At 38.0% G+C, this 12,832-nt stretch overlaps 2 protein-coding genes across 4 annotated transcripts in view; one reads left to right on the top strand and one right to left on the bottom strand.

Moving 5' to 3' along the window:
• Positions 1 to 5,263, top strand: part of PLBD1 (phospholipase B domain containing 1) — a 54,150-nt gene extending 48,887 nt beyond the window's left edge. Inside the window, exons 9-11 of the mRNA XM_011990792.1 lie at positions 1,894 to 2,079; positions 2,752 to 2,858; positions 4,966 to 5,263. Of these exons, the coding sequence (XP_011846182.1) occupies positions 1,894 to 2,079; positions 2,752 to 2,858; positions 4,966 to 5,148 (476 nt within the window). The 3' untranslated portion in view covers positions 5,149 to 5,263. The remainder of the gene's footprint in view (positions 1 to 1,893; positions 2,080 to 2,751; positions 2,859 to 4,965) is intronic.
• A 705-nt stretch (positions 5,264 to 5,968) lies between these two features.
• ATF7IP (activating transcription factor 7 interacting protein) overlaps positions 5,969 to 12,832 on the bottom strand; it is a 141,507-nt gene continuing 134,643 nt past the window's right edge. For all 3 annotated transcript variants that reach the window (XM_011990790.1, XM_011990791.1, XM_011990789.1), the window contains exon 15: positions 5,969 to 11,237. In XM_011990790.1, the coding sequence (XP_011846180.1) occupies positions 10,818 to 11,237 (420 nt within the window). In that variant the 3' untranslated portion in view covers positions 5,969 to 10,817. The remainder of the gene's footprint in view (positions 11,238 to 12,832) is intronic.

Below are 12,832 nucleotides of genomic sequence, written 5' to 3'. Positions count from 1 at the left end.
GGCGGGGGGGTCGGGGTGGGGGGTGGGCACACCTCCTAGCATATTTAAGCAACTGTGGTATGGTGATAGAAGCCCTGGATGTTTTAGTTAGAAGGCCTGTATTCAGTCAAGTTTTGTGAGGCAAGGAAGACATCTGACCTCTCTGAAACTGTTTCTTCTGTTCAAAAAAGGGATGATAATACTTACACATCATCAGGTTGTTGTGAGATTAAACAAGTCGCCCTATTTTTTTTTTTTATTTTGAGACAGGGTCTCACTTTGTCATCCAGGCTAGAGGGCAGCTGCGTGATCTCGGCTCCCTGCAACCTTCGCCTCTCGGGTTCAAGCAGTTCTTGGGCCTCAGCCTCCCGAGTCGCTGGGACCACAGGTGTGCACCCCGATGCCTGGCTATTTTTTTCATATTTTATTAAAGAGGCAGGGTCTTGCCATATTGTCCAGCCTGGTCTTGAACTTAAGAACTCAAGCAATCCACCTGCTTCAGCCTCCCAAAGTGCTGGGGTTACAGGTGTCAGTCACTGCACCAGGCCAAGTTGCTCTGTTTTAAATCATGAAGCTTCATGAAATGTGAAGTATAAAGCAGACATTTTCATTATTCATTTGAGCTGTTTTCACAAAGAGAAATATAATAATAATCTAATGTTTACCAAGTATTAGATACTATAATTAAGCACTCCATCTGAATGCATTTCATGCTTATGCTTATGAAGATGCTTAATGCTGAATACTTAATGAAGATGAAGAAACTGAGGCACAGAGGAGGACAAGCAATTTGTTCAAGGTCACATACGTAATAATGGCAGAACCAGGCTTCAAATCCAGGCAATCGAATTCCTGAGTCTATATAACCTAGATATGTTTTAGCAACAAATCTGTTTTTCTTCTATAATTTCAATGTCATCGATACCTCAGTTCTTCTGATGCTGGCTCTCAGAATTAGCAAGGCTGAATGTCTTATCATTTACTTTTTGTCTCAGTAACCTCACCCCTAAAGAGGAGGTCCTGTACAACAATACAAAGGAGAAAGGCAGACAAGGGCCAGGAGAGAATGTGGAGGTGGGAGAGAACCCTGAATGGTGGAGACATTCCTTGACTGTTCTGTAGGCAATAACCCAGACCAGTGTAATCTAGGATGTTTCTGAAATTCTGCTTTTACCAGAGAGAGCTGTGTCACATATTTGGTGCTCAGTGACTAGTAGGCTATGTGGCCTTCACACACTATGAAGCTTTGAATGAAGCTGAGCCTTTATAAATGTTTAGAGTCAAAGGAATTAAAAACCTAATGTAACCTACAAGATCATCCCCAATCCCCTCACATTATGGACTTCTCCTCTCCCTCCCCATTGACGTCTTTCAAAAAAACAGAAACAAAACAAAACAAATGAAGTTGCCTAAGACCTACTTCTTAAGCCCTGAGCCTAGAATTCAGGCTTTCTATTCCCAGTGCTATGTTCTTCCACTACATTGTGATTACCATTTGACATCTTCCTTTATAGGGCCACATTGTGAACAGCCATTTCTTGGCATTTCAGTAACTAAATCCACTTAGATGAGCTCCCCAGATCGCCTTGCATTATACTTTATTTTGCTCTATAAAGAATATGGTTATTTTTTGGCTGAGAGATTAATAATTTTGGGTGGAAACCAGAGAATTCTGATGCTCTTCTTCCCCTAATGAAATAATCTAGAGGTGTGCTGATTTAGGAAATTTAAAAGGCTGTTTGGCTGCCAGGGTTCGCATGCAAAAAGCTTTATTTTCTATACCTTATTTTGTAATGAAACACCTGTGCCCATTTTCAAACTAAATGAACACGGATAACATTTCTTTTGCTCTCTCTCCTTTTCTGTCTCCTTCCCTGTCAATCCCTCCCTTACTTCCCTTCCATTCCAAATCAGGATATTGGCCCTCCTACAATATTCCTTTCCATGAAAAGATCTACAACTGGAGTGGCTATCCACTGTTAGTTCAGAAGCTGGGCTTGGACTACTCTTATGATTTAGCGCCACGAGCCAAAATCTTCCGGCGTGACCAAGGGAAAGTGACTGATGTGGCATCCATGAAATATATCATGCGATACAACAGTACGTAGCATATTTCTCAAGAATCATTCTTCAAAACTCCTTTTCTTCCCTATGGATAAAGAATCCATGTAAGTTTATCATCTCTGTACTAGAAGGAATTACAAGAAGTTATTTAAGTATTTAACTAATATTATACATTTTATACTCAATAATAGAGCTTTGGCCTCCTTTATAAAATGAAAGAGAAGAGTCTATACATTTTGTAATTGAAAAAAGTCATCTGTAAGACACAGAAGAAATAACTCATACAGGGTCATTTAAAATTTTTCTCCAAACACAAGTTTCTTTCCAAGGATAACAGCAGCTAATAAAACAAAAATTATTCATAAATACCTCATTTTTTTTTATGAACAGCATCAAAGTCAAATTTGTATTTCTTTTTTGATGAACAGCATCAAAGTCAAACAACTGATGCACATTTATCTGGTTCTCTCTCCCATCCATTTTTCACTGTGTAAGGTTCTTAAGAGCAGGCTGGGCCTGGGGCCAAGGACTTACTCCTTCCTCACAAGCCAAGGCAGATGTCTCTCTGGAAGCAGGCTGGGCTGAGGAGGCCTGTGGGGGTACACTCTCTGATTATCTAGGCTTTAACAGGCCCCAAAACCTTACTGTGGAGAAGTGTCTCCGAATAGCCAATACTCACTCTCTTCCCCATCTCTCTCTGTTTCCTAGATTATAAGAAGGATCCTTACAGTAAGGGTGACCCCTGTAATACCATCTGCTGCCGTGAGGACCTGAACTCACCTAACCCAAGTCCCGGAGGTTGTTATGACACGAAGGTAACATGCTATTGGCTTTTGAATGTAATTCCCACCAGCACACAGGCCTCTCCAAAGGCAAAGTTGCACAGGCAGGAAGCACAGTAATGGCTCTAACCATAAACTCAACCCAGGAATCAGCTCTTTCAGAGATTCTGGTGGTAGGTCCTATTATCTAACTTCAAGTCGCTGCTCTGCCATTTAGTAGTAAATCACATAATTCCATCATGTCTCTGTTTCTTCATCTGTAAAATGGATATAACAGTACTTACCTCATACGGCGTTCTGAAGAATAAGCCTTTCATCTCTGTAAAATGTTTAGAACAGTGTTGAGTTATTTGTAAATGTGTACAGCCATAATGACGATATTGTTGTCTTAAGTTTTACCAGACTGGCCCAAAGTCCAAAGAACATATTATTCAAGCACTGTGATTCCATGTTAAACATGAATCGAATTTAGCCGAAGGAGCAAGTTTGGACAAGATGCCTAAAGCACAGAGGTTTTTCACAACGTTAGAATTGATAAATGCTGTAATGTGTCTCAAAATATAAGTAATAAGTAGGTTTGCAGTGGTGTGCTAAAGCCAGCTCATAGACAGGCAGGAACCAATTGTTAGTTGACATCATGTTGATAGTTTGAAACCAGTCAAGTGAAAGTATTTACATTATGGAAATCAGGAACTTTTTTCCTCAGAAAGATGGTTGTTAAAAATTTACCTGCTCACCACTGGATTTGGGATGTCTGAGGGTATGAGGCATTTGGTTGGCAGATTATGCTACTACATCCTTTTGCAGTCTTGGCTTGGGTGTATGTCTTTCCATTTCACCACCTGTCCTAAATTCTGGAAGAAACCCGTCAGGGTAAACTGTGTATTCGGTCTTTGGCTCCAAAAATTATAGGAATGCTGACCCCAGTTATACATTATTCTCTATCAGCCTAATACCTAAACAGGAAATGCTTTAAAGTATCTTGAGTTCCAGCTCAACCTTCTTTTTAGCTATGTGATGAAGGCAAAGCTTTTAACCGTAATGATTCTCAATGTTAACATTTAAAAAAAAAAAAAAGGTAGATGTAGAGAAGCTGGCACAGATGAAACCCTTATGAATGTTTTTGTGTTCCTTTTTTAAAATGGTATTTGCAAACATTCAGTCAAATGTGTGAAGTTTGTATCTATCACAGAATACACCAAGAAAATCACCTGTGCTGCCTTGCCTGGGAGAACTCAAGCCAAGCTTCCCTCTACCAAATCTCACTTCTGGAGACAGAGGCCTACAATTGTTTTTATCAAAAAGTTTCTGTTGAAGGATATTCTTTAAAAATATAATTTCTCTCTTTATGGGGAAAATCAGAAGAGATTCTCCTTCCCCTCTAAGATTAGGATCCACTGCTAGTCAGTGGTTAGGTGTTTTTGAGAACCATGGCCCTCAATTTTTGACAGTGAGCTCCATCTACTTTAAGACTCGTTACCACCCTGATTAATAACAACTTTTTCTGAGGACGTCATCTATTCTAGGCATTGCTTTGAGCATTGCTTGCATTAATCCTCATGCCAACTCTATGAAGTAGGGTTATCAGCCCTTTTTACAAAGGAGAACACTGACTCATAGAGGGGTTAAGTGATCTTTAAATGAGCTTTGGAGCGAGAATTCTGAATGAGTAATCTGACTTCATAGCTTGCTTTTGGCTACACTGTTCATTTCACACACTTCTAGTTGATTGACATTTGATGCCAAATGTATACAGAAGACTACATCATACAAAGACAGTGTGAAAAATGGCAAGAAAATTTTGTTTTAAAGAAGGCAGCCTGGCGCAGTGGCTCATGCCTGTAATCCCAGCACTTTGGGAGGCTGAGGCAGGTGGATCACCTGAGATCAGGAGTTCGAGACCAGCTTGACCAACAAGGCAAAACCCCATCTCTGCTGAACCTGGGAGGCAGAGGTTGCAGTGAGCCGACATTGTGCCACTGCACTCCTGCCTGGGCAACAAGAGCGAAAATCCGTCTCAAAAAAAAAAAAAAAAAAAGCTCATATTATGACTTTGGTAGTTGGGGGAGTGGGAAAGGCCATGGGTTTAATTTTTTGCCAAATGATTTTTCTAAAATGTCCTCCTCCTCTCTCTTTCCAGGTGGCAGATATCTACCTAGCATCTCAGTACACATCCTATGCCATAAGTGGCCCCACAGTACAAGGTGGCCTCCCTGTTTTTCGCTGGAACCGTTTCAACAAAACTCTACATCAGGGCATGCCAGAGGTCTACAACTTTGATTTTATTACCATGAAACCAATTTTGAAACGTGACATGAAATGAAGGAGGGAGATGACAGACTAGAAGGCTGTAAATAAGAAACCAAAGGCACTATTTTAGCTATGTTTTTCCCATCAGAATTATGCAATAAAATATATTAAATTCATTTGTCACTTTCGTTTTCCACTGACTTTGTTGTTTTTACAGCAAGCACTCGCTATAAGGTAGAGCACTGTAGAAGAAATGTTATATATATAAATAACACTAAGCTTCAGTATACATGCTAATACACAAGAGGGTATGGCAGAAACTGCTCCTTCATTCAGCAGAATTCATATTCTCCTTTCATGCCTGCTCACACAGACCACATCTCCCAGTGTCCCTCAGATAGTTGTGCCACATGACAATTCTAGCCACTGGAACCTGAGACGAATGCCCGGCCCATAAGAATCTGTACTCCTCCTATGCTCTTTCCTGTTTCCCTGGATGAATATGCCTAATGACAAAACCCTAGGGGACGCTGGAGCTTCGTTTTCAAAGGAACCTCTAGTAGTAGTTAGTGATTGTAGTGATTTTTCGGGTCATTAACAGGCATCAGTTGAGTCCTTTTGTGGTGTAGGTTAGGCATACAATATAGTAAACCTTACTGTTGCCTCCTATAAGCCAAAAGCACCTATACAAGCTGGCAGCAACCCTGCATAGCAACTTTCTTTCAAAGTTGGAGAGTTACATGTGATCTGAGTGCCATGGAATTGCAAAGTAGGTTAAATAAGCCACACCACATAGTATGTAATGGGTGACTTTAAACAAGGCGGAAGATTCTTAAAAAAGAAAGAAAAAAGCCACAAGGGTGAATAACCAGAATTAAACAGAGTACTCAGAATGTTAAAAACCCAGTAGTTTTATTTCAAAGTATAAATTTCAGGCTTGCTGGACAAAACCCCACTACAGTTAACACTTATACAGACACCACTCTACTATACATTTAAAAAAGAAAAACACACACACGCACACACACACACACACATACACACATACAAACCTTCAAAACCCTAATAAAAATAGGGCCACTTGCTACAGCCCAGTTTGTATTAGACATTAGGAAGGTCTTACTTACATTGTCTTATTATTTACACTTTCAACTGCAATAAAGAAAAATTAGGATGCAAGTTACTTACAAAGGATTTTTATATTTAATTTTGAAATGGCTGATAAAATACTAAAGCCAGAATCCCCAAAAGGTGTTTGATTGCCCAGTTACCTTATTTACAAAAACAAAACAAAGAAACAGACAAAAACAAAAACCTCAAAAAAATGATAAAGACAGCATTTAAATATGGGTACTTAGCTGACTCTACAAATAAAAAACAAAGAAAAGTTTATTTTAACATGGTAAATTATTTGAAAATGAGAAAACAAAACATGTGTTTGCATTATCCTATTCCTCCCCATTGGCTGGCTCAAGGGGATGAATGAGTTTCAGGAATTAGACAAGTCTGCCACGCCAACAAACGCTTCATGAGAATTGCTGATTTGTGTGTGTGTCCCAAAAGTTAAAAAAAAAAAAAAAAAATAATAGGGCATTTGCCCAGTAAAAATAATAAGGAAGGTAGAATCACACATTGGTTTTAGACAGTTATTTGATATTGCAAATACTAGGACTTGATTTTTCTGGAAATTAGGATAAAACAGGCCAACCACAGGTCAGTGATAAAACAACAAAATCATAGGATGTTGAGGATACTGAATTGGCCCAAGAAGTAAAGTCAGGGAGAACATTTGGAAGGAAGGTCTTTGCAGTACCTTACTGTGCTAAGATCACAGTGTAAAAAAGTGAGAGATGAGGATACCACAGGCATTACTTTGTTAACCTTGTACAGTACTGGAAAGTTCATGAAACAAGATAAATGAATACCATGCAGTATTAACCCTGACCTTGTTGCATAAATGGTAATTTGGAGAATATTTAAAGCAAAAGAACAAACAACAAAGTTAACACTTACCCAATGCAGTAAGAGAACTGTAAGACGCAGCCTACTTAAGGAGGTCTGCAGATAGATGCACCTAAGATTCAAGCTGTTTTAGGTCACTTTTTCAAAGTATTTATTATCTGGCAATGGGGATGGGAGTGGGGAACACCTCTCTGTGAGGTAAATGATCTCTCAACAAATACCGACTTTTCAAGGAAGAAAGCTCTCCACTTCTCTCATAAATGTATATATTATCTTAAACAGTATGCAGTATTCTGCATATTTTTAAAAAATGAATCCAGAGAAATAGAAGGATATAGTTACCTCATAAAATTAACTGTTAACAACAGATGTCTTTGTATGTGATTTATAAATTTCTTGACAAGAACAGGATTTTTAGAAGAGGCTTACTCACACTTAAGACAGTGAAAATTACTCTCACAGAATGCAAAGTATAGAATAATAAACATCACCGTTATCTTTAAATGCCATACAAACATCCTACATTGCAGGTTGCAGTATCAGGTTTCCAGAATTTCCAATAAGGCAATACCTACACAAATATTGCCAGGCTAAAAATGTAGTAAAACTTGCATTCCCAAAATGCAATTTGTAGCTTATTTGTAATACTTTGTGAAAAGATACTATGAAACTAAAAAGTTAACCGCGGAGTGGAAACTGCTACTAGAAAGTCTGTTATCAGTAGCTACTTACTACTTAAGTCCTCCATTCTCTCTCCCAGAAGCAGCAAACCAAACAAAAAGCATCTATCAATATTAAAACCTGCCTCAATAAAAACCTAGTGTTCTAACCTAGCACCTCTAGTAAATCTAATATAGCTGCTGCCCCTACGTGCCATGGTAGGCTAATTTGAGTACACCATCTTATAATAAATATACTTTTCCCCTAAATAATTGCGATCTCTCCCTGTACCTTCCTTCCAACTGGAATAAAACATTTTAAGTAATTATTTTACTTTGGTAAATCTATTTTTAGAACTGCTATTTGAGAATTTGTTTTCCTTTGACAGAAAACATAATATAGGCTAGGATAATGATTTTTTTTTAAAATTCTACTGGGCTTTCTTCATCTGATTAAATAATGCTATGAAAGCTTTTTTAAAAAAATTAGTAAATATAAATAAAAATGTTCATCAAGAGAACCTTTTGTAGGTTATGTAAGAAAATTGTAACCACGTTACCATAAAAACACCCAATAAAGAACAATTTGAACAAGGGCCTTCAATTTTGTAGACAGGAATAATCTTGAACACATAATCAACACTGCAACCACTGCAGGTCAAAACATACACATGCAGATATAGACAGGTGTTCATATACATCTAGAAGATCACCGACTCCTTCCTTTTAAAATTTTCGTTGCCAACTTCTTTACCATCATCATTAGTCCTAGAATGAGTAATATCTACATAGTTGGTTGGCAAATTTGATGTATAGCATACTCCTTTGTGGTCTCATTTTCTGAGAGTGCAAGGAGATTTGGAGCATTAATTTTTTGGCAATCTATAGGCTTTCTTCATCATGAATCAAATCTTACACCTCAGATGATAGTATACTGACCAGTCAAAAGTCTCTAAAGAGTTTTCATTACAACTAGAAAACTTCCTGTTACAAGCCATTAAAGTTGCAAACAAACAACATTAATAAAAGAGAGAGCTCCCTCCTGCAATTCTAGGAAAAATGAATGACTATTTTGAGAAGGTAGAAAAATGGAATTCAAATATTGCAAAGGAAGAGGACTTGTAAGTTATTTCACAAACTTCATAAATTCCTTTCAAAATATTCTCAAGTACATTCTCACTCCTAAAACTTAACCCAGCCCTCCAGTCCTAAACTATCTACACTCAAAACACCTACCTGAAACCAGTACAGCTGCCCCTCATATTAAAAATCCATGACCTAAGCTGAATTTTAATAACTTTGAAGAGGAACAGAGAGATACACAGGAGGTTGTATCTAATTGTTACATAAAATGACCTCAAAGAATATACTTTAAATTCTTTTTTTTTGAGACAGAGTTTCGCTCGTCTCCCAGGCTGAAGTGCAACGGTGCAATCTCAGCTCATTGCAACCTCCGCCTTCCGGGTTCAAGCGATTCTCCTTGCCTCCTGAGCAGCTGAGGTTACAGGCATGCACCAACATGCCCGGCTAATTTTGGGATATACTTTAAATTCTATCCAAAGCTAACAATGGGTACATCAGACTCAACTTGGCACCATCAAAACAAAGTTAAAAGGTTAAAACAGGAAGGACGATGTGGGAATAAAGAGGAAATGAAACTTTCTCCTTGATATTTTAGCTCATTCTATATTGTGAATCTTTCTATTTGCTTCCTTTGAAAGAATACTAAGGAATTAGTATTGGGTGATAGCTTTGGGTGATAAACTGAACTAGAATCATTTTCATAATCTCTAACACAGTGTGCAACACGGATACTAAAACATGTGAAAAATTTTCTTCCACAATATGGTTTTCTCTTGGTCCACTTTACACAAAGTTAAATAGTGACCAAAAATAAAAGCATCTACAGTTTTAGAAGAAAATAGCACGTCAAATTTTTGGAGTTAAATGTGATGCCATCACCATGCCCGGCTAAGATGAGACTGTGCATGCGCATGTGTGCGTGTGTGTACAAATACCTCCATGTACACACACACACCTTGGTTTAAAAATCACTTGAGTAGGCTGGGCACGGTGGCTCACAACAGTAATCCCAGCACTTTGGGAGGCCGAGGCAGGTGGATCACCTAAGGTCAGGAGTTTGAGACCAGCCTGGCCAACATGGTGAAACCCCATCTCTACTAAAAATACAAAAATTAGCCAGGCTTGGTGACGGGCACCTGTAATCCCAGCTACTTGGGAGGCTGAGACAGGAGAATTGCTTGAACCGAGGAGGCAGAGGTTGCAGTGAGCTGAGACTGTGCCACTGCACTCTAGCCTGGGCAACAAGAGCGAAACTCCATCTAAAAAAAAAAAAAAAAAAATTACTTGAGGAGGTGTGCAAGGAATCAAGGGTAAAAAGGCTGCAAGGGAAGAGTAAGCAACCATGGACATATGGCCATGTTTATTTATTTATTTTTGGCCATGTTTATTTTTGTAGTTAATCTTTAAGGCACAAAATAAATGTAAAAGCCAGATCAGGAAAGGGAGGGGGCCACTGCAGATCTTTTTTAACCTAATTAACAACTTAGGAGACCAGACAAAAGAAACAACAAATAGATCCTTTCCTGTGTTCGAATCAACCTATTTTAAACTATTTAGCCATTTTGTTTTTAATTCATTTCTTTGGGTTTTGTTTTGATTCTGTTTAAACCATTTAACTAAAATGATCCTACAGATCCTTTAAAAGCAGAGTCATGCCAGTTACACATCTCAGATCCTTTGATCTACTACTTCGTACTTTAAGAGGTAAATTTGAGAATAAAAATGGGAGACTCCAATGCAGTAACACATACATAGGGAAAAACACACATAAACACCCACACATATTCCCCAGCCTCAAAACTAAAGCAAGGTACACATTTACATTTCCAAACCCCAAAGCCTAAACTGTCCAGGAAAAGATTCTAGCTTTGTGGGCTGAGTTTATTTTGCTTCTGTTTATAAACAAATGTAGTGTATACACACATCTGTCCAAGAAATCTTGCACAAGGTGGATTTTACATGGGGTATCATGCACAAGATTAAAAACAAGACCAAAAGGTGGAAATTTTAAAAGAGGAAAATATAAAGGCTCCAAGGTTTAACTGCTCTGGGTAGAAGAGATCACATCTGTTGACTGAGGATCACAGAAAGGCCCAAAACGTCCATAAATATCCTTGGCTCGTACTGCAAAGTAGTATTTGCTACCAGATACAAACTGGGTGAGAGTACATGCCATGGGCAAGGGAAGTGCCTTGACTTCCCCTATCTTTTTCCATTGTGAGGGCACGGTGGCACTAGGTTCCTCATGGTAAGCATAGAGATGGTAGCTATCAACAGTGGCACAGCTTCGATCCACCTCCAGGACACTCCATGACAGTACTATGCCATTTTGACTCTGAACTCGTGCTAACTTCAAGTGTGGCTTCTGAGGCAGAGATGTGCTGGCAGCTTCTGGGGGCACACGCTGTGGTTGTGGAGCTTCTGGTAAGGGTGCTGGGTGCACAGGGCGTGGCGGCTCCTAAAAAAACAAGTCACACTGATTTATAATGATCGCAAAAAGAACATTTTAGAATGTTAGAATTAAAACACCTTAGAGAACATACATAGAGATATCATTTTACATCAAGAATTCTAGGAAATACCAAACACCATATCAAATTTGGCAAGTTCTATTTGGGGTTTTGTAATGAATGATGCCACAAACAATGATGCTGAGGTTATTCCTGCTCTACTTCCTAGACCTAAAATATTTTGAGTTTTTCTTAGGAAATAAAAAGCCCCTGCTGATGGAACATCATTTTGAGGAACACGGAAATAATGACCTACTTCTAACAAAATAATTTATGATTGAATTATCTATATTACAGATTATCACTTCAGTATAACATTCTAAAATGTCATGTATGGCAATCAAGATCATATAAAATTGGAGAATACAACTATACTTTCATTTTTAAGTTATTTTGCAATATAAGACAACAGCATATTCTTATAAATAAGCGTATTAACACTGAATGTGTACTATATTCTTGGCCAATTTACAAAAAAAAGGTGATATTTAAACTGAACTGTGAAAGATAGGATCTAGAGATGCAGAAATAATCATGTACCTTTCAGCCAAAAATAAAGCATGAGCAAAGGCATGTGGACAGGAAAGTGAGGGGACATATGGACAACAAGTATTAACTTTTTCTTGGATATAGGGTACATGAAGAAAAATCTGGAAAGGTAGGTTAAGGCCAGATGATGAAAAAAACGTGACTCTAACTTTAGGAAGTCCTACTGTCTTTTCTAATACTGGAACATCATCGTCATTATGATGATATTTCATACCAGTCAAACACTGACAAAATTGTGTCACAGGATAATGTGACATTGTTTTGGAGGCTAAATCTAAGGAGAAATCTTTGGTTATCTCTGCTGCCTCTTAACTAATGAATCCCAATATCATTGGATTCTTTAAAACAATTGATGACAATGTAGCAGTTAGACGTGGCATAGTTTAAAACAAAAGAATAAAATTAACACATGGAAAAACGTCCTTTTTAATTTAACTATGAATTAGAAATGGTCTATATTTCACTTCATATACCCCAACTGTGGACCTGTTTTTGTATACTGTACACCACAAGCAAACTCAATGATTCTAAATGATCATCATCCCTATGAACATTTGCTCATAATGGTTTAAGATCAATTTTTAGAAATAAACTTCTGAAAAAGCAGAAAGACCTAACAATTCCCTTGGATATAACCACTTTAAAGAAAAATGCCAACTACAATAATATTTTATACCTTTACAGTTGAGAATTTTACAAAACCAAGCATCAACACTTACAGTATGCACTTGTGGTGGTCGGTGATGCACTGTGAGCTGAGGTCCTGTGGATCCCAGGGTTAGTCCATTGTTTACAACATACGTGGTTGTTTGAGGCACTCGAACTGTAACACCTACAAAAAAAAAAAAAAAAAATTACAAGATAAAATAATTCTATTGTAAATTTGGTGGAAAACAGATTAAATATTTGAAGTCAGTGAAGCAATGTTTTCAAGATTTGAAAGGAAAGATATTTCTAACTTAGAGGTCCTATTCGTATTCAGCCAAGCTATTAA

Source organism: Mandrillus leucophaeus, unplaced genomic scaffold (genome assembly GCF_000951045.1).
Source record: "Mandrillus leucophaeus isolate KB7577 unplaced genomic scaffold, Mleu.le_1.0 Scaffold383, whole genome shotgun sequence".
NCBI lineage: Eukaryota > Metazoa > Chordata > Mammalia > Primates > Cercopithecidae > Mandrillus > Mandrillus leucophaeus.
The sequence above is the reverse complement of the archived record's forward strand: the minus strand, read 5'-3'. Positions and strand labels throughout refer to the sequence as shown.